Consider the following 22517-nt stretch of genomic DNA (forward strand, 5'->3'; position numbering starts at 1 on the left):
GCTTGTATCAAATTGCATGCCTTTCAAAAAGGAGGAATCCTAATGCGAGGAGTCGTCTTCCTGTGCACCACAGGTATGAGTGAATTATTAATCGGCCAGCTCATTTTAATGCTTTTTAAAGTGCTTTATTTTGATGTGCTAAAACATACTTTTAGCCATATTCAGTCAGGCATGCATATCATTATTTCTTCCATCAAAGAAGAGTGTCACCCTTTCAAAGAGCACAAACAACTCAGCCTCATTTAAAATAGAAGTTCGAATATCAAAGACATTTTACAAAGGCTGGGCTTCAAACACTGTGATGAAGTTTTTTTTCCTACACTTTATAAAAAACTTAGGTATGCAAAAGGTCCGAATTGTTTTCCAGCTTTTAACCTGACTAGTGTAAATCAAAACATCCTGCAGTAACACAAGAAGTTAGACAAGTGAGAAGCATCTATCCAGGCCCGTTAATGTTCAGTGTCATCATTATCAGAAATCTCTTCTATTGAATAAGAGATGTCTTAACTGCCAACATTGTTTTTTCTAACACAGGCGTACAAAGTAAATTGCGCATAAAAAAGAAAAAGGAAACTATATTTCGTTTAAACTGACGTTTCAGAAATCTGAATACATTCGCTTTATATATATAATGAGATGCAGCGGTGCACATACACTGTTCGGTATGTGGGGCATAATCTAAAGTTTTAGATTCTTGCTTTAAACTTTGAGACCATGTTTCATTCATGTCGAGGAGATAAAGCTAGGCAGCACAGTTTGAAAGGTAGCCGTACACATCTGTATTAAAAGCACTTTGTCAACATCTTTCACACATCTGACAATCTATGGATACACTATTTTTTACCGCTGAGAGCAACACTCCTCACAACACAGAGAATCAGCGTTATTAAATGAGCACCTATGCTATTGCTCCTTTTAATACGAGTCCAAAAACTGTGCTTCTAGTTAAAGTACCACAACATAAAACCACTACAAGAACTTCAACTGGTTGTGTATTTCTACTGTCATCATTCAATGTAAACAGTCCTTCTGTTTCAACAATACAGGGCCTTCCAGACAGACCCAAATAATACCAAAACTCAAACATGAAAGTTAAAGCTTGTCTTCACCAAGTAGTGTATGATGGTCATAACTGGCCCAACAAACACAGAAGAAATATCCAAACATGTATGCTGAAACATTCAAACTGGAAACATCCCTTAATTTGAAAACATTTGTAAGATAAGACTGTACACTTGACCAAAGATTGTTTAGGACTAAAGCTCCTCCCCTCACCCTAAGCCCAACCCCCTACTTAGGATTCACCACCGACATCTGTCAATAAAGAAGCCCACAGATAAAACCATCCTGATCTGATAACATTGAAAACAGGTAAGTGTTGTATGTGTCTGCGCGCGTGTGTGTGTGTGTGTGTGTGTGTGTGTGTGTGTGTGTGTGTGTGTGTGTGTGTGTGTGTGTGTGTGTGTGTGTGTGTGTGTGCAGCAAAGTTGAGAAGGGGGCATTGCTATCACATGTGCGTACACACATGGCTCAGCTGGAATTACACATACAGGCCCCTCTCTTCACATCACCTATTGAGCAAAGACAAAACATGGGTCACATGTCACCTGAACATATTACCTAAATTGATAGTTTATCCTAACTGTATCTGATGGGATTTAATGCCTGGAAACCTGCAGCATGAAAGTGCAGCCCTTGAAAACTAGAATTGGATATAGGGAGTTTTTTTTAGAGAGAGTGTTTCATACTTAAAAAGGCTCTCAGTATTTTTTGTTGAAATAGGTTTACTTTAATTAGACAAAAGGCCTGTTGTTCAGCACAGGTTCAAGTGCAGGGCTACATGTTTCCTGTGAATAGTAATCCCTAAATGTGTGTGGTGTAAATATTGGCCTTACCTGTCCCTTTGGTGAGCTCCTTCTCCCCCCCACTTTCTCTGTCTTTGGTTTGGTCCTCCTGGTCTGTGGTGGTCTCACTAGCAGCCTCCACATCCTCACTCAGCTCTCCTGAAGGGGGAGGGAGGATGGGATATGTAAATTACCACGCCATCAGAATTGGTGGAAGCACTTAAAGGGACGGCAGCGTTTTTTTCTATAGGAGCTTGCAACAATTACATATGCTGACACACAGTTGCAAGGCTAGCAGACAAAGAGGGCAGAATCTGCTTTCTGCTCTCTGTTCTGTGCTGTCTGATTTCATCACTGTGAAATTTGTTTTGACAATTATTATAAAATCAGAGTTGAATTATTGGGGAAGATAATAGGCAAATATTTATTATTACTATTATTATTATTATTATTATTATTATTAAATGTAATATTACCATTCCCATTGTAATGTTATTCTTATTGTATTTGTATTGTATTGTATCTATTATATTTCTCCATATATTCAAGACCATGACAAATATGGTTTCCTCTGTTTAATGTGGTCATAAAACTGCGGAAAAAAAGCACACATGTGGCCTGAAGTGGGCAGATGGAAAAATAATTGAGTGAGCAGTATCCTTCAAAAGGAGGACCTTATAGTAGACAAGCTCGCATTGTCTTTCTCACACATGAACATACACATATATAACTGTGCCTTGCTGCAATCTGTTACTTTCCAATATAAGCCTCATTTCTCTTTTTCTATCCTACTATTGCAACAACAAAAAAAATCATAAATATTTAAAACTTTCAGAGCCACAATTCATTTTATTTTTATGCCAAGTCAAAGGCAGAAATCCCCTGTAACCACCTTAAAAGCCTCAGCTCGATATATCAGGCCATTTAGGAGCATTGAAGTCCAAACAATGGATATCCGATAACGCCATTTGTAAGTAACACACAGAGGAAAAGATAGCAAAAACAGATAATAAAAAGGGCATCAATCTTGTTTATTTCCCTCCAGTGCCCCCTGAACATCCCTTTTGCCTGTTAAGTTTGTTTAAAAGTAGTGGGACTTGCATGCAATAGCATTGATTTGACAACAGTAAACTAGGCCGCAGTCAATAGGTCCTATCAGTTATTACACACGTCAGCTAATTCTCAGCAAATGTACTTAAATGCTCTTTTGAAAATGCTTTCATGCTCAGGTCTCTACTCTATGAGCTATTGATATATTGACAATGCTACAACAGCTACTGAAATATCCTGTTCAAGTATTCAGCCCTGCAGTCATCACGCATCCAATCTTAGCTCACCACATGACTACCCACAGCCAAAACCGCTTTTATGATGTTACATTATCCCCAACACTCACTGTTTATCATGTCAGTTGTGAAACATTGCATACACTGTATATAGAGTTGACATCGTGTTTGTTCTGAAACTCGGGTATGTGTCATTATCACAGATACACTTTGAACACTCGTACATCTCTGAATCACACGGCTATTCTCACAGTCCCTTTCCTGATGATAAGTCTTACTCATAGATAAAATATTTAGATTGTTTTCTTCTGATAGGTAAATAGAGATGCCTTATGCAAATAAGTCATGTTTGTAAATTAAAAATACACTAAGGAAGGAAGTTAGAATTTTTTTTATTTGATATTTAATTCTCTGCTGTGTATGTGTAAGAAAATCAAGGAATAAGCTACAACATGTTCTGCTATTTTTAAGGCACATAAAAAAACGGTCTTGCTTTTTAAAGGTTGACTGAATATGGCTACAAAATCATGTAATTGCAGTATGCATGTTTTTGCATATGGGGTTATCCAGTTTAAAAGAAATCTAAGTCGATGGAAAACACCTTTGAATTACTGGCAGGACAGAAGCAAAATCTTCCATTTCCTGCTTTCTGATAGAAATGCTGTAGGACACAGCATTCTGAGCAGAGTGAATGCTGCATGGTTTGTGTTGTTACACATTATTGCTAAAGGCCAATCCTGTGATCCAATGATCCCGTGTTTAAATAAAGATATTTAAAAGGGATGCCTGACTCCTTGCAAAAAAGCGTATATAAGTGTTCCCTTCCCTGCATCCCACACACATGAGTACATTTTATTATTTTATTTTTAACCATGTTTCTATTTTGTTCTCAGTGCAGCCCATCCCGTGCTGGTGAGGCGGATCTAAAACATTCCCAGAAAACCAGAGACCTTCTACCGAGTCCCAAAATCTCATCTAACTCCCGCTTGCATACATATCCACAACTCCGTGAGATTTAGGATACTGTACAGCTGCATAGGTGCTCAGATTACAAAATAATCCCCAGGTAAATTTTCTCACCTTTAAAAACGGGGTAAAGTGTCATTTCTTAGCTATGTGACACTTGTAGTGAGACTAATTCCCCACCTACACTTTAATACACACTTTGTGCATGAACATTACTGTGATAGGCAGCCAACATTCTAATGCTATTCAGCTTCCCTGTACCCACCCCCAACTTCCTGCACACATATTGTACATGCTCACATGTGCACTGATATTTTTTCCTCCTTGTGTTTTCAATACTTCTTTATTTAGATCTTTAATCAACGTATATGACACTTTTAGCACACACAACACAGAGCCCCGTCCATAATTTATGCAGAAATGCAGACATTTAATTCCAAGAGCAGCGTTACATCTTTAAGTGGCAAATGGCTTTGCCTATTCCTCATCTCATCACCAACGGTATTACAGAATGATTAAAGCCAGGCCGAACATAATTAATGAAAGGTCATGAGTGGCCTAAGAGTAGGATGCAAATGGAAGAGACATTAAAACTGTAGCCAAAGATTAACTCTGAAAATAGATGAGGAGAAACACTCAAAGCTATGGCAGCAGGCCATTTCTAACCCAAATCCGAGAGATGTTAAGGACAATAGCCTGAAGGTTGTCTTCTAATTAATTGTCTTCATTAACCATCCTAATACAATGATATGAAACAGTTCCATTAATCTAATCATGCAAGCTGAATAAACCCATTGCCGACACAGAGATTACACTCATCTGTTGTGAGCATATAAATATCAGCTTTGCTCTGCCAGTCACTCAGTGGGGACAGTCCATGGGCTCTCTGTTCCAGCATCTCCCAGACAGACACGCGCAGACATTACGCACACACTCACACACAGACGCTTAGCAGCCTTCCCCTCTTGTGTTTTGCCAGTGAGTGCAGAGGCTTAATCAGGCCCATAGGTGTCACTCTATACAAGCTGGGAGAGAGAAACTTGCTCGCACACATTAATGAGGTGCGGGGGGAAGGGGCCGAGCAGCAACAGACAGAAACACACGGGAAAGGGGAAAAGGGAAGAAATATGTGGAGACGACAAAAGCAGATGCTATGCAAGAGGCGTCCGGTGAAGATGAGACACTGAAAACGGCAAGATTACCTTCAGATGAGAGAGAGCAGCCTTCCTTTCCCCTGAAGAGCAGTGATTACACTAATGCTAATCAGACTGACAAGCACAAACGGCCTAATAAATAATTGATGGTAACCACTGCACTTTCCAGTATTCCTTCCCAGACTGTAGAGAAGAGCAGCAGCAAGTAATAATAGTCACTCTAGATATCTTTCACTAGGTCAGGCTCCTCCTCCATCCTCGGCCTCAGCAGAATACACTGCTATGATGATAACTGCCTTTCTTAAAGTACAGAATTCCAGTCCTACCTGAGAAGGGTTGCAGTCTTCCTCAAACAGCAGTGACAGTATGCTCTTTTTTGTTGCATATACAGTCACCAACACTGTCTGTTTCTCTTGGCTTTCGTATAAGTCCTGGAGAACCAGCGCGGGGGCTGAGCTGAGCTTCTCCCTCTCCCCGGCTCTCGAGTAGGGTTGAGCTCTGCTTCTCTCTGGGCTCTTGTGTGGAGCTGTGTGTCTAAGCTCTCATTACTCTCATTATGATTATTGAGGCTGTTGTTATCATTTTAACCAGGTGTCACAGGACCGCACTGTAAATCAGAGAGGTGCGCTCCCTCCCCCCCCCCCCCCCCCCCCCGCTTTATCCAGGGCCGGACAGCTTCCTTTTCTTTAACGCTGCACTGTCGGATAAAAAGCAATCTTATTTCACACTTCACAGACTCTATCTTTCTCCCCTACTTTTTCTTTTAAAAATCCCCCTCTTGCTCCCCCATCATGCCTTGCACCCCTTCCTTATATCAAAGTTGGCTTGACTCTGGACTAGAGGGTGCAAAATGAAAGTGACAGGAGGGTACCATGGGACAATGAGACACAGGACCCATGCTGAGGGCTTTCATGCATTGTCCGCTCCTCATATCAGCACCTCTGTGCCCCATACGCAAGACCCCCCTTTCAAAGCACAACACACAGGAAAACACTAGCACCTCGTAGCCCCCCTCCGACACACACGCACACACTCACAGAAGCTCCCTCCTCATGTCCTCACAAGCAACCTCTCATAAAACCACAACAGAACATAACATGCCCACAATCTAGCCAGAGACAAGAGGGGCTTTTGCTTATGAACACCCAATAAACCTCAACATGGTATTATCAGTAACCATACTGACCGCTGCACTACAACGCATAAAAGTTCAAACGTGGACACAGGTTAGGTTGGCACAAAATGCTTTTTAAATAACATACTGACATGCATGTTATTTAAACCTCATGTATTCCAGTTGTATTCATTTATATTCCAACTCTAAACATCATAATATATTCCAAAAATACAAACAGTAGTATTTAATATGAATGAAAGAGTAGTAAAATACACATAATTGCACATCAGAAGCAATGTAGTAAAATGTCTAAAAAAGGCACACAAACGTAATTCCTGCCACACAAATGAAAGTGTATCTGCCTCTGTAATCTTCTTTTCTCACTCGTGCTCTCACTCCCTCTCTCCAACACACTTTCACATTTTGAAAGGAAAGAAGAGTAAGCTACCTCAGCGCTGCTGGTCGGAGTTACGTGTTAGATTCCTGACCTGTCTATGGGGGGACTCGCTGGCCTCTCCCTGCTGGCCCTGCTGTGACCTCAGGATCTAAATGTGAATGAATACTTTGTGTCTCCATGGGGCTGAGGGCAGGAGGGAGAGGAGGAGGAGGGTAGCAGAGGAGGAGGTGCAGGAGATGGAGGAGGGGTACGGGGTTAGGGCAGCTAATAACTAAAAAACTTTAAACGGCAAGTTAATCACAAACAGCAGTGATGGCTCACACTGCCTTAGAACAATATCGTGGCTTCCCCTCCTCCACCGCTCCACTGCTCTCCCGGTGGTGCCTGCTCATCAAACCAGCCCCATAGGTCTTCCACACAACACTTAATTTGATCCCCCTTGCCTTTCAAAGTCACCGGCCATTTTAAAGGACGCTCAGCGCATTCAGGTCATAAAGCGTGACACATAAAAGTCATGTATTCCTTAATAGAAAAAAATACATTTAAACACTGTGGCTAAATTGGCAGTTTTTTTGCGCTTTTGATCCTTACTAAGTTCGGAACTGTTATTGAGCACCGTGTAATGTATTAACTATGTTCCCTAACGTGATATCTCGTGGGAATAGATACTAATTAGAAATACTGCTCATGATAATGGCATGTTTAGATACATTGCAAATAAAGTGGATAAAGTGAGTGCCGCTCTAGTTCTTTTCTCTTTGTGTTTTACTTGAGTGATGAAGGAGAGGAGGATCTGGGTTAATGTGGCTACACAGGGAGTGAGCATTCAGAGACTGCTCACGCTTCTGTCCCAGCTGACACACACACACACACAGACACACACAGACACACACACACACATACACACACACATACACACACACACACACACACACACTGTGACTTCCTTGAATGTCCAAGATGGTGATCGCTCGCTTACACATATTATGTCCACAATGGAAGATGCAGGCTGTACTTTTGCCTGCTAGGATGGTGGGCTAAAAGCCTGGATAGGGGGCAAAAACATCACTGGGCAGTGCTCTTCCATCTACTCTGCCTGAGGGACATTGTCCTGCACAAAGAGTCACTCTGCCTCCCTGCCACCCCCCACCATCCATTTATACTTGTCATCCTCCACTGCTGCCTCCTCTTAAATCAACCTCCTTTTACTAATGCATCTTTTTCTTTTTCCTCCAGCTCACACAACAATGCCTTCACCTATTTGCAGCTATTCAAAGGGACCAAACAGAATTGGGGTGGGTGGACAGAGTGTGGGGGTGGCTGAAGGGGTGTCTGAATAAAAGAGGGGAAAAAAAGCATCACCGCTGTCATGAAGGGCAATCACATCAACTCTGAAATATTCACCAGTGGGTTGGAAAATGCGATGGTACAGTTATGACAGGCGAACAGGCGACTCCCCCCACTCTAGCCCACAGTCCCCCGCCCCTCTCTCCATCAGGGCGGAAGCATGGTGGACACTCTGAATATGTATAACCCGGAAAATGTATTGATTTTTCATTTGGCAAAAAAGGGACACAAAAATCACATAACCTGAAACTGTCACAGCTCCTTTGTTCATAGCTCATCTCTCCTGATGTTTGGCTTTTGCCACAAACTCTCTTTAATTACCAGGTACAGCGAGCTTCAGAGCCTAGCTCCACAGAGACACAGCCACATACAGCCTGCTGGGCTTAACAAGACAGCACACATCTATTATATATGACATACACCCAGCAGCTTTTGTTTCATATCTGACTAATAAGCGCACTGAATATGTCTATACCCACAGTTTGTTTTGTTATTATACACACGATATAGTGCAAAAAGCTTTCTTGAAGAAAACCTTGAAAATGATAGTATAAGCACTTCCGTATTAAAAACTAATGCTGCTTTTCTGAAACGGTACTGCTTAACATGAAATTCTATTATCGATCTAAGTTTACCCAGGTACAGGCAGGTGCTTGTATGTTTGTCTGAGTCTGCACACTTGTGTGTGTGTGTGTGTGTGTGTCCATTAACAGGTACTTATCTGTTTATCTCTCCTTTTAGGCACTGCAGGCCTGTACAGTGGACTGTCTGAAAAAGATCTCTGCCTGTCGATTTATCGAATGCACAATTTGCATATCTTTGTAGTGCATCCATCTGCCTGTGGACTGTTCTGTGGAGGTATTAGCTCAGAAAATCAATGTTGCCATGGTTGGATGTATGTAGTGCCTACCTCGGCGCGTGTTGGGAGTCCGGCTCACAGCTCCCACACGGGTCCTATTTAAATGAGTCCAGCCGGCAAAGGCTTTCCTGCCAGTCCTTCAATATTTGTAAAAATATTGTAAACTTAAAATACACAAACACATTTCTCAGCATGCCCGTCCACAGTGGGCTGGTTTGCCATTCTCATCGATGGTCATCCTGTCTCCATCCACAGCCCAGGGCCTAACCGGCTGTTTGTTTATGAAAGCGTACGCCCAGATAAAACAGAATCCGACAAGGTTATGAATACCAATCTTGCTAATCAATTTTTATCTAAAATATAAAATATAGGGTATCATTGATGTGTGTTTCTCTCAAAAGTGTAACGGCCTGATACGTTCAGATGTTTTAGGATAGCTGACACGAGAGGTGGAGGATGGTGCGCTGGTGTTTTATCTTACGCTTATTTTTAGTACATCATACGGCTGTAATGATATTCCTTCAGACAGTCTGCGTGGGGACCTCACTATACTGTATTTTTTGTTAGAGACGGCAGTGGATACACTGGGCAACTTTTCTTCTAACAACCACCCCGGCTGGTTGCTCATAGCTAATTGCTAAAGAAATCCAATGATTACACTGCACAGGCACTTTAAAACATCCATGAGAGTGCTACCACTTATTGAAAAAAAAACTCTTGCTACCTCTATCCATTCAGTTTCTAATACAAATCAAACACAGCGAGCTTTCTTTCACCATTTGTCTTTCTTTCTGTTCCTCTTTGCATAGCCCATCCATTACTTTCACATGAAATATGAAAAGGCAATATCCTCTCTGTGTTTGTACTGAAGCGTAATGCGATTGTGTTGTCATTTATAGGAAATAATCGCAAACCTCTCTTTCATTTTCCAGTTCAAATAACCATGAAAAATTAGCCTTCAATGTCAGGAAGGACAACAAAGGGATGCACATAGACTATTGCTTCACCACCGCGCTTGACATTTCTCCTTAATAGGAAAACGGGTGGTTGTTTCTATCTTTCTTTTTCAATCTTTTTCTTTTTCTAACCTCATTTCTTTCCCTAATTAAAAAGTTCTGCACTCAGATCTCTGTACATTTTCCGTGCGTCTTTATTCATTGTGGAGTGTCTATATACGAGGAAGGGTTGGAGGGTTAGAAAACTCTGGTCCCATGCACATTGCACCCTGCTCATTAGCACCCCTACCCCTTTCTGCTAATGGTTACTGTTGGAGGGAGATGTCGCCAGACAACCACTACGGGGCCTAGGTCGCCGTGACTACCGTCCAGCAGCCTGATAGATAAATAATTCAAGAGCTATCAGACTCCCTGGCAGCAGAGCAGTCCCAAAAACACACACTTAGGACACAGCTTGTAAAGGCCTTCCTAACTGATCAGCATTTAGCCCTTACAAATGATGTACAACCAGATGTCTGTACAAGACCCCACACAATTAGCCTTAGCAGTAGTCAGAGGATCTTTTAATTTAGAGAAATCTTTATTTTCAGTGTGAGCAGCAAAGTAATGGTAATTGCTTTCTGTATTACTCCCATTAAAGGCTTAATAGGCAGGTTGTTTTCCACTGTAATTATGTACAAAATAATCAACCGACTTTGTAATGCATTTATTGGAAATGCATTTAAGCAATTTTATGTTTTGCTCGCAACAATAGGAATGGAGAAACCTTTGATGTGTTTCAAGGCAGATATGTCAATATTTGAGCAAGGTTATGTCTCGATCCAAACTGAAATCTAAACATTTACTCAGAGAGTCATATAGTTTTACATTTGCTAAAAAGGCCGACACTGAAAAGCTACAAACCTTCTAAGACACGGAGACTACCTCTCAGGTCAGCACCTTTCTCTGGGTTATGAGGCGTCAGTATTGTCCTCTTCTTATAACTCTTAAAGAGCAAAGAGAGGTTCAAACTATATCAAAACTGGATAACAAAATCACATGTAGATGTATATTATAATGCAGTGTTATAACTCTGATAGTTTTGTTAACATAATACTTTATGTCTATTTGCATACTTTGCATAAAACTGGATTTCATCTGGCTGTATGGCTTGTGATGCATATAATGAAATTTCCTCTCAAAAGGCTAATGAAAAAGACTCATCTCATGCAATTAGCTGCTCCTTTATTCACTTCTTGTAATGTATTAATTTATTATCACATAATTCTGGCAGAATTATTTATTTATTTATTTGATTATGCGCACACCTTACAGCCTTAATTACAAAATAGACTCGGAGCCCAATGATGGGATGCAATGGACCAACTCAACCATCATTTAAACTAGTTATCCTTCTAATCTCACTGGTATATCCAGCTTGTATTAATCTGAGCCTAATCAGTATGCTAAAGTGCTTTAGGCTTTCAATTTCACCTGAGACTCAAAAATGCCTTAGAATGACACTTGACAGAGCACCCTGGATGACGCCTCCTTTTTTTGCTGTAAAGTTGATTCAAATGTTAATGTATCTCTTTCTAACAAAGTTTTTATTATTAGAAGACGTCAATCCAAGTAACATAAAGCCATACAGTATAAAGAAATGTGCGTGTGCATTACACTGTATGCAAGCAAACTTGGCTTTGCCTGATTCCTAGTGAACATGTTATAATACTATGAAAGTGGGCTGAAAGCTCCTAGAGGGGTGGAACCGTGCTGCCCGCTGTGCTGCTCTCCAGAGAAAGAGACTTGGAGTGATTACAGTCAAACACTGCTACTCAGTTATCTTTGGCTCAGCCACAGGAGAGGGAGAGGAAGAGAGAGGCAAGGAAAGAAATGAAACTGATGATGTGGCTAAAACATGGGCCGGCTATTCTAAAATGACCAAAATGACTGATACTGTTCTTGTAACATTTTCTCCAATGCTAAAAAAGAAAAAGAAAACCCAGGACACTCCAGTAGCAATCACCAAAAGATCATAGGGTGAGCTCCAAGACTGTCTGATGTCCACTAGCTGCAAGACAACCATTTACAACAAAGTACATTCTTCACAAACACTGTCAAGAACAGCTCTGTAGGGGAAGAGATATTATTAGAGAAATTTCATATGCCCTTGGATTTTGAAGTGGAGGCCAATTAAATGTCTTTGCAGCATCCATTTTGTGCCAAGTGAACAGGTATGAGCAGGAGGGGGGAGGGGGGAAGATTTGATGGCAGCAGGGAGGCAGAGGGGAGACAGCGCACTGGCAGGTATGTGTGGTACCTGATCGACCTATCAGCAGACTACGCTAAATACATTTTTAATATATGCACATTTGTGGAACATTATGATGACACAACAGCACATAATTTAAGGTAACTTTTGCTTCAACAGGAAATGGTTATGTTAATAGATCCCATCTGAAGCATTTGTAAAACGTAAGGTTTTTTCTGCCTGCCTCTTCCTCGGTTTAGTGCATGTAGGCACATGGAAATGAGCAGGTTGGTCAGAGTTGTGGAGTCTGTAGCCTCTCTAAGGCATGGTCAGGGATTAACAACCCCTGCCCTAAAGAGACCAAGCCTGATGCTAAATTGGTGCTGTGCTGTACCACATCTCGCATTTCTATTGTATACATGGCTGTGGTTGTTAGTGCTGCTGTTGTTTTTATAATGGGTGCCGTTATTGTCCTCGCTGCAGAAGACTCTTCTCACTCATTAGCCAGAGGTTGGCGAGTTAGGGGTGAGAGCCCAGTAAGGTATGCAATTAATTATTCATCTCAGTGGTTGGTGCTTGGGTGCTGCTATGGGGCCTAAAGCAGGGACTCTAACTAGCAGAAGTTGGACTCTGGAGGACTGCAGGAATAAATAATTGAAAAAAAATGTTATGCCATGGGTGTCAGTTACCAAGAGAAAGCAAACACTAATCACCAAACTAATCATTTAAACAAGCTGCCTACAATAATATGGCTCTCTGTGGATTCACGGTTTCTCCCCTGTGTACTGATCCAACATCCAAAAGCTCCATCATGTCCTCAGTCTAGATCCTGCTTCTGGCTCATGAATGGGCCCAGATACATCCCCCTCCTCTCCATTCAGCCATGGCTTCTGCTGGCTCCAGCCAGGACCAGTGGCCTCCTGAGAAGGCTGTGATAAGAATTCATTTCTTCCTATTATGTGCTCTTGTCCACTGCCTCAGTTCATCAGTTCAGTGCAACCAAGTCAATGAAAGGGCCTGTAATGAAGCAATCAGATGCAGCCTGGTTCTCTGGGCCCAGCACTTCATTCTCCGCTTCCAGACCTTAGCTCCCAGTGCAGGGTGCGCGTTGGGGTGGGGGGCAGCGGCGAGGGGGAGAATGGACACAGTCTGCACAGTCATTAATTCAAGACCTTGCCTTTCATAGACTAGAGGATAAGCTGCTCTCACATGTGCTTCACACCAGGTCTGCTGTCTCCTGTGGATTCAGAGAATCATCCGGTTTTAGAGAGCCCCATTAGTTTAACCAGGCTTCAACATTGCCACTAAACCAAGCAGACAGGTTTCTGTTGGATTCTATGCTCAGGTTACCAGTAAAGGTGGTTTGATGGAGCTCTTTAACCTTTTCACTCCATTGTCTCCACTGCCATCCCGTTTCTCCTGCCTCTGCCTCATACATCTCTTCAACATGTGGAAACTATTATGGGGAGTTTGGGAGAGGAATGTATGTGTTGAATCTTAATCGGTGCCTTAAAGTAGAGGATTCTTGGTCTCCTTTGTCTAGTAATGCTGTGAAAGTTCTATTTCAAATTAAAAAGGACCTTTTTGATCTACCTAATATTGTTTTCTCTCCCTTCAGGGGCTGGAAATGGTTGGTGTTATCTTTGATCAGCCTCCCTTCTTTATCCTCTCTTATACACACAAATATACAGTGCAAACACACATGGTTGTAGTATTTTATGGTCTGTGTGCAGAGTGGTCAGGGTTCAATGCTAGGGTGCCAAATCACAAAACAACAGTACAAAAAGAGGGTGTAAACTCAGGTTGATAAAGAGCAACGATGATGCTTACAAGTCACTCACACACCTAATGCAGAGATACACTTGGAATCTATGTTGCTTAAAACATAAGGGCTTGCACAATCCCATATTTCTCCTTCATCCTCTCCATCTGTACCTGCTTTTCCACCCTCCGCCGTTCACCTGCTGCCAGTTTTGGCAGAAAGACCCTGCGGCTGGATTCCACCTGACAAGAGCTCCTTAACAAGCAGCAGTCATTAACCTCAGGAGCAGGCAGCTGCCATGTGATGTAGTGCACTCGGCCTGCTGCAGAAGGGCCCTATTGATCCAAGACATACTTGGTGCCTTCCTGGATGTTTATAATCAATATGCAAATGGCCCGCGGCATTGATTCAATATTAATTTTCAATTAGGGAATTCTCGGGGGGTCTTGTGGGGTCAATACAGAACTATTCAGAGCAAAGGCTTGAGCAAGTTGCAGGCATTGACGTTCCTCTACCCAAGACAACTTACTTACTGTTTGTTTGGCCTGCCCTCCTGTAAGTCCCGATTAAGGCTTTGGATAATAGGCTGAGAGACAGATGGCCTTTCTACACATCTGCAACACCCATTACATAAACTGGATTTTGGTCAAAAGGGCTTGTACCAACTAATAAGTCATCATCTAACACTTAGTTCTGCTTCGTATCTTGTCAAGTCTGTTTAGGTAGGAATACTTAAAGCATAAAAACTTCCCCATCACCTTATTCGCTTTTACATATTTGTTACAGGTCTCGCCTACTATGTCTGAAATAAGTGATACATATATGAATGGATTTTAATTGTTACTTATTAAATATACAAAACAATTAGCACATTTAAGCAATGCTTGTGCCTTTACACGGTTAAACAAACACAGTTTTCAGACAAGCTTCCATAATTAATTGAAACCAACTGCAGCTGCCTTGTAATGCTCAATGAGAGAAAAACATTTACTGTAAATGGGAAGAGGAAAGCATGGAGGGTAGGGCCCAGCAACCAGCAAACATTTACTTAACACGCTATTCTTTCCAAAGTCAGACTTACAGTAATACACCAACGCACGATACTTTTGCCTTTGTTTCTTCACACTAACCTTGCACTAAAATGCAGAAAAACCTGTATTTACATCATACGTCATAAGATGAATGGAAGTGTTGAGCAATGAATGGCGTATTGAATTCCAGGTAAGACAATTCTTACATTAAAACAATAGCATTGATTCTTTGAGCCTGCTATTATTCATGTACAGACACTGTGTCTATCACGAGGAGTTGCGGTTTGTTACTTGGCTCTGTCTCTCTGGCTCTTTGTTATAACTGTCAAGACAATCAGGTTTCTATGGCTATTGACATACACCATAGACATATTCTTCACCACAAGCTACACTGCACGTAACATGTATAATTAGATGTGTAATAATTACATGGTTCTGGAGTTATTGGCCAGCAAAAATGTTTGGTATATTACAGTCATCTGTAATATTATCAATTGACTGTTTTTGTTTCCCTTTGGGGTATATATGAAACCTCTGTACCTCAGTGTCTGCAGTACAGATAGAGTTAGAGAAGGAAATGGTGGACAATAAAGTTTCAGCTCTACAAGCATGAATGTCCCGTATAAAAGGACAAATTGGATTAGGTTAGAAGAGGAAGCGTTGATTACTTTAACTGGTTCTGTAACTTTAAAGCCAATGCAACAAATAATTAAGTGTCATTTTAATACAATACTAAATATGACTTTTGTTTAAATAGATTTTCAATTTGTTTGATAACCTGCGCAATTATTTCTTTCTTCTATGGGCTGTGAATAGACTGGGCGGGTGCCGCCTTACAGCCATGTTAACTCACAGAGCAGTTAAGAGGCAGCATGGGAAAATTGCTAAGAGTATAACAGAGATAACCTGGTTGGACTATTTGCTGCGCTTTCCTGTAGCTGCACTGCCTGAGGTAATTGGTTTAGGGATAACATTAATTACCACATTGCTCATTAATGGATGAAGCCTTTATTGGTTCCATTGATCAGCAGGACCTGTTAGGCATCATCCTAAGCAATGGTGGATGTAACAAGCTTACATATTGGCATATCAATTAATGCAATCAATTCCTGTCTAGCAGTTGCCATTCCTCCTGTCTACCCCACCCCCTTCCAATCGCCCCTTCTTTCTCTTCTATCATGTATCTGGGTGGCCACGACTAAAGGCCCATGTCAAACCAAAGTTCATTAAGAGATTTCCTAATTGTTCCTTAAACTGAGATCGTTGCACAGCACACTGATTAAGCTGATGTTAGGGTTTCGGGGCAAAACATGTCTCTGATTGGCCACTAGTAAGAGTAGTCCAAGTGATTGCAGAGCCTGAAGTTACACACAGGAGGTGCAACACACAAGCTCAACACTACGGGGAGAAAGAAAGTTCAACTGATCTGACACACATGCTGTAACAACTGTAACTTGATATTCTAACTGCACTTAATTCCTTTCTTGTTAAAGTTCAGTAGTTTAAATACATTAGTTATATAAACAACATAAATGCATTTGCAAACATTACATTTTTAGTGTAAGCCGTTATAATAGAAAGACAATTCTGGAGTGATAGAAGAATCTGATACCTAGATTTCATATTTAGCAGAGGGCTTACCCTTGCATTTACATTTGTATCACACATTGTGCTTTTAACTTTACTCAGGAGTAAAAGCCTGCTGAGTTTCAAACCATTCCTTTTTTTATATTAGATCATTGTGCCTTTTAAGTAATCACTGATTACAATTTGGAATCCTCCTTGTGCCACGTATGCTCCAAAGGGGCGACTGACTTTAAATACAAGGCTGGTGTTCCCTGGTATAACATGGTGAAGTGGGTAGAACATCAGGAATGAATAAGGGAATAGGGTGTGATGACTGAGAGCACACCATGACAAAGTGGAGGGATTTACCGTTGGGCCTGCAGCATTTCATTTGCTTAATAACAGATCCTTCTATAAGGAAATGGCTGCTCTGAGGGGGATATCACCAAACGAGGATGTCTCACTTGCAGAAATCCTATTTGAAGACAACACCTTTTGAGCACTCATCCTCCTCCACGCCGAAGACGATCAACGTGCATGACAGGCCCCATTAATATGACGCCCTGTGTAACCTTGCTCTTTCTCCCTCTCTTCCAACAGGAACAAAACTCATAGCCAAGGAGGAGGGGCATCACATTCTGGCTGAGCATGTAACGGGAGGGGTGGTGTTCGTTTTGAAAAGACGTCTTACATATCCTCCACTGAACCACCTGGAGCCACTTCTAGAAAGTGAGAAAAGCATGTGGAATAGGGGTGGGAGCTGCCCTTTTAAAAAAAAAAAACACGTTGGAGCCAATATTTCCCTCTGCGATGAACATCCCCTGCACAAAGAGGTGGCATCATGTCTCTTGTTCTTTTACATAGAGATTGGGTTCACTTATTTCTGACTCATATCTCATAAAGTCTTTATTACATCTCTGGCTACTTGACCAAAAGGTTTTACACGTTACGTGTCCGAGAGAAAACGTGGGTCTCTAATATGCGTTTACATATAATCTTTGGAAATAAATAAGTTTTCAGGACACACAAAGAACCCTTGGTTCACACACAGTATTAAAGTCTAATCTAAACTAAGATAAGACAATGCCCACTCCACTGAACAAAACATGTTTAACAAGCACATATTCTATTGTAGCTACAATTAATTCTTAAATACACTATGTGGAACACGCCTCTGGTGATTGCCACTGCAATTCTGTGAAGGTCACTGAGAGTGAGAGGAGACAACATGTTTGTTGGATAGTGTTATGTGTCGTGTGAGAGACCAGACGTGCAGGCAGTTAGTCCGACAGCCCTTACTCGCTCGATGCGGGACCTCCTGAAGGCCCCTGTCCCCTGAGCAACACACAAGTGGGCTGAGCAATTAACAATTTCATGCTGATTGCCTGAAGCATGTTTTGCTATGCCATAAAGATAATAGCATGAAGGGTGCAGTGGCAGCAGCCCCGACTCCCCCCTCCTCCGGTGTTCCTCTATTGCTTCCATCCCTCAATTCTCTCCTGTGCAATTCACATGTTGGAATGGCGCTCTGCCTGCTTGCTTTATTAAAGACACTCTCCCTGCTTAGAGGGCGCATTTAAGAAAAAAAAAATATATAAAGATGACTCCCTGAAGAGTAAACAGGGATGATTATTAAAGGGAAGGAGAAAACTAGAGTCTTGGTCTCCCACTGGCTTCTTGATTTGAAAGTCTAATTTGGCAACTGCACACAACAGGCGTGCAGGTAGACAAAACAAACAGGTTCCATTTCCCCAGACAAAGGGAGCATGCTCAGAGTGGCGGCTGGTGACAGCGCTCATCTTCTTCATTCTCTTCCCCACCATGGCATGACAGCAATCCACTTTGACCATGGAGCTCACCGCTGTGCAACAGGGAAATTTGTGCACCACTAAACCTGCTATTCGTCTACAGAGCAGAGCACATAAAAGAGTGCAAGAAACTCCAAGAATGTGGCACAGAACATGACTTTTCCCTCAATTACATTAGTAGTGTGTGTGTGTGTGTGTGTGTGTGTGTGTGTGTGTGTGTGTGTGTGTGTGTGTGAAGCTAAAATGGTGATGTTGAAATTAAGATCTAAATCATTTTTATTTCACAGTTGTTAATATCTATTTAATGAGTTTAGTGCATCTTTTAAAGAATTTTATATTTTCATTCTATAATAAAATGTGTTGTGCATGAAGGCAAACGAATAGACCCACACACTAAAGAAGCCCAGCACCATCACTAATGTGTGGACAGCACTGGCTGCAGCACACTGTTCCCAGCCTGGTGACTTCATGTTACACATATAGAACATAGAAGCCATGGATTACCTCATTTTTGAAGTGCTGCCTTGATACCATTAATGATTTTCCCATGGTAAAGAATGCAGATTTTATGAATGCCGTCTTTGCAGATCATATTTGCAATGTCACAATGTTTTGTTTTTTTACTCATGGTATGGACGGCACAGATAAATGCACATACTTCATCCACTCTTATTTAAGTAGTATCTTGAAGTCATTTCAGGTGTGTATTACACAGTGAGATGCTTTCTCTTAGCCAGTTACTTCAGTTCACTTGTATCACAGTGGCCATTGGCAGATGGCCTCTGGATACAATGTGCATTTCCTTTTCTGAATATGTCAATGAAAAGTTTAGAAGATAAATCACCTTTTCATTAAAATACACAATAAAATGACTGACTGCATTAAGTCTGACAGTGTTACTATTCAGACCGCCACATTATTAACAATCTACCCCCATTGTCATTGTTTTTACTATGTGAAAACAAACCCTAAAGACATAAGGAGGAGCTGTGGACAAAGGGTTGCGCCACCAGCCCCCTCTGCCCCTCTGGCCCGCCCTCTCTGACCCCCCCTCACCTCCCAGGCTTCTGGTTGCCCTTCCACCCCCCGGCTGTGTGTGAAAGTCCAGCTGGCGCACTGACAACCTCGACACCTCAGCTGAACGGGGTGCATTACAGGCCCCATATTGTTTATGATATGGAGCCTGTCATTAATTTGCATTAAGTGGCAAACACACACACATACACACTTACCATGCGATAAGGAGAAACATGTTTTTGTGTTAATTTATACGATACAATGTCACACACCCAACCCCAGACACACCAACAACACACACACACACACACACACACACACACACACACACACACACACACACACACACACACACACACACACACACAAACACTTATAAATTGCAGTCACATCCCCCTGCTAGAAGGGGATGATAATTGCAGACGGCCAATAAATTACTGCTGCCTCCACATCAATTATAAGCATCACGTCTGGCAATGAGGAAAATGAGATCTTGTGACAAATTTCATGAGGCTTGGCTGCCCAGCAGCCTTTCTTAACATGCTACAGATAGCAATCCCTTATCTAGCCTCTGTAATGGGGAGCTACGGATAGAGAGATGGAGCTACAGCCATTTAATTAAAAAGCTGGGGGTAGGGGGTGGAGAGGTGTAATTCATTGAAAAGGCACAGGAAGGAGACAAAGCCTTTGTCTCCAATACATATTTTGCTCAAAATTGTCACTCATCAGAGGCCAAGCTTGTATCTCCTGACAGCAATTCTGGAGATTTTTCCTGTCTTTGTGCTCATCTCTCCACTATTTTCTTCTCTGTGCCTCTCCCTCTTCTTGCCTTGTTTTTATATTTCCCAGGAGTCCACTGTTTTCTCCACTGGGACAGCTCCAGCGGTTTTTACGAATGACTGCGGTGGACAGACAGTGGCACTGAATGAAATGGCCCCTGCACCTAATTGTATTCCCACCTGGGGAAGGCAGGCAAGGGCGGAGGCTTCAAGCGCACAGCAATGAGGATTTATGGCAGATGGGGAGACGGCAAAATAAAACACCAAAAGGGATGGCTCTTAAATCTCATTCCCAGCGCAATATTCATTGTAGTTGCAATCGGGTGTGCTGATAGAGCGCTTAAAAAAAACGAACGCTGTGTTCAAATTATGGCTGTACTCTCTACTAATATTAAACATCATTAGAAAATCATTAGAAAACCATCATAAAACCTGGGATTATGACCAGAGCATTAAACACAATGATTATTCAGTGTGTTCCTTCTCCGCTTTGCCTTGGAAATGAGATTTGCTCTGCTGCGGCTATGTAGGGGAAAAGTACGAATATTTTTCATAATTACTGTAACATTTGAAAAACATTGCCTTGCATGAATTACTATACCATTATGCAGTTGTGTTTGTCTACCCAAAAGCAAACTTTTCAATGAGGCCTTGCATGGGATATCATTAATGCATTTTCATGGGGGCATCAGCAGGAAGAATGCCAATATTTTACTAAACCTTAACCTTACAAATTGTTACCAGTGGGTAGCAGAGACACACTGATTGATAGCATGCATACACAAATTCAAAATATAAAAATGATATTTATTTTTGGCTGCATCTTCAACACCATAATCAGATTGCCGTGTCAAAGGTGATGGGACACGAGACGAACAGCAACACACCATTAACTAAACTTCAGTAATGGACACCAACTTCTCAAGGAAAATGTAAAGAGAAAACAAAGAAAGAAAAGTTTTTGCAAATCTGGTTTTAAGACTGCACTTAAGAGTGCATATATATCCTACTGTACTCTGATGTAGTACGCTACTTGAAGAAAGGGAGGGCCAATAGTGTCAGAGGTGAGTCTTTACTTTTTGGGATTTCTCGGCAGCCCCATTATCAAGAGCAGCCATCAGCACAAAGATAAAAGATCCTAATGGAGCAGGCCCTGGTGGAGATGAAAGGTGCAGAGATGGCACACTGTTATGAATCTCTAATGCAGCCCATGTTTCTAAGGTAATGACTGACTCTCAGGGCCCTTTCACAGGCTTCTCTGCGTAGGGCCCAGATGATAAAGGTCTCCTATTTCTTGTCACTAAGTAGTAAGGCAATAACCCAGTGGCCCTTGCTTTCATTGGTTCTGGAAACCATCCTAAGAAGGTACACAAAGTCCGGGAGGGGGGGAGGGGGGAAGCATATCTGTGTCTATTCTAAATGTAGTCAACAGATTGACAAAATAAGCTCAAAACAGTTGCATGGTTGAACATAATGATTGTTGTCATCACTGAATTTGACTTATATGTCAATTGCTACTCCTCAAATGAATGGTAGTCACTGTGATAGCAATGAGAAGTGACAGATGGCATACTTTTCGTGACGCTACTCTATGTTCAAAATAAACATCTCACTTTCTTTGCATTACAAAGAAGGACAGTATATTTTTTTTCATACGTTCAGATGCTGAAGTGCGCTTGTTTTACAGCAGGTGACTATGAACAACATATTCTTTTTGGGTCAGGATGAGCAGCAGGCTAATGTAAGAGCAGTTCCTTGTCAAGCTTTCCAGAGTAATTGAACTGACACTTATGAGAAGCAATGTTCTTTTGAATGCATTACTTGGCAGATATTCAGGCTTTTGTCCCTTAAACTTTGCCAGCAAAAAAATGATGCCCTTTGAACAACAGGGAGAGGTGAAAATACATAGTGAGAGAAAGAGCAAGTCTTCCCTCCAGTCGCTTTCACAGAACCTAATGGATTGTGAGCACTTAATGCATTAATCAATCAATATCTCTCACTGTACATCAACAACGCGACCAAGTTATGAATGACCTTTGTAACAAAAAAAGGACACTTTAATGCACACGAGATTGCTCCTAGGTTAGTAACTTGGGCACGGTTTTTATCACGCATGATTACACCTCCACAAGGCAGATGGCCATGAACAGTGCACTAAATACGCTGAGGTTAGTTGTTATGCAATTTGCACATGGATTAGCTGGAGGTAGTGAAGGACTGTAGGCTCGGTCCTGATACAGAGAGGCCTCATTTATTCACCTGCTGTTGAGAAATTATTTATTAGGGGTTTAAATTCACTTTCTACATCATACCAAGGCACATTTAAGCAGCAGGGTTGGACACAAAGCAACATAAGAATTGCTTTATGGCTTGCTTTGAGAAGACACCATGAAAGGTA

The 22517-nt window shown here is 41.6% G+C and overlaps 1 protein-coding gene across 1 annotated transcript in view; it reads right to left on the reverse strand.

Moving 5' to 3' along the window:
• zfhx3b (zinc finger homeobox 3b) overlaps positions 1–22517 on the reverse strand; it is a 136711-nt gene that overhangs the window by 25580 nt on the left and 88614 nt on the right. The window contains 1 exon segment of the mRNA XM_029455924.1: positions 1896–2003. Coding sequence (XP_029311784.1) covers positions 1896–2003 — 108 coding nt within the window.

The sequence above is a fragment of the Cottoperca gobio genome, chromosome 3 (assembly GCF_900634415.1).
Source record: "Cottoperca gobio chromosome 3, fCotGob3.1, whole genome shotgun sequence".
Classification (NCBI taxonomy): Eukaryota; Metazoa; Chordata; class Actinopteri; order Perciformes; family Bovichtidae; genus Cottoperca; species Cottoperca gobio.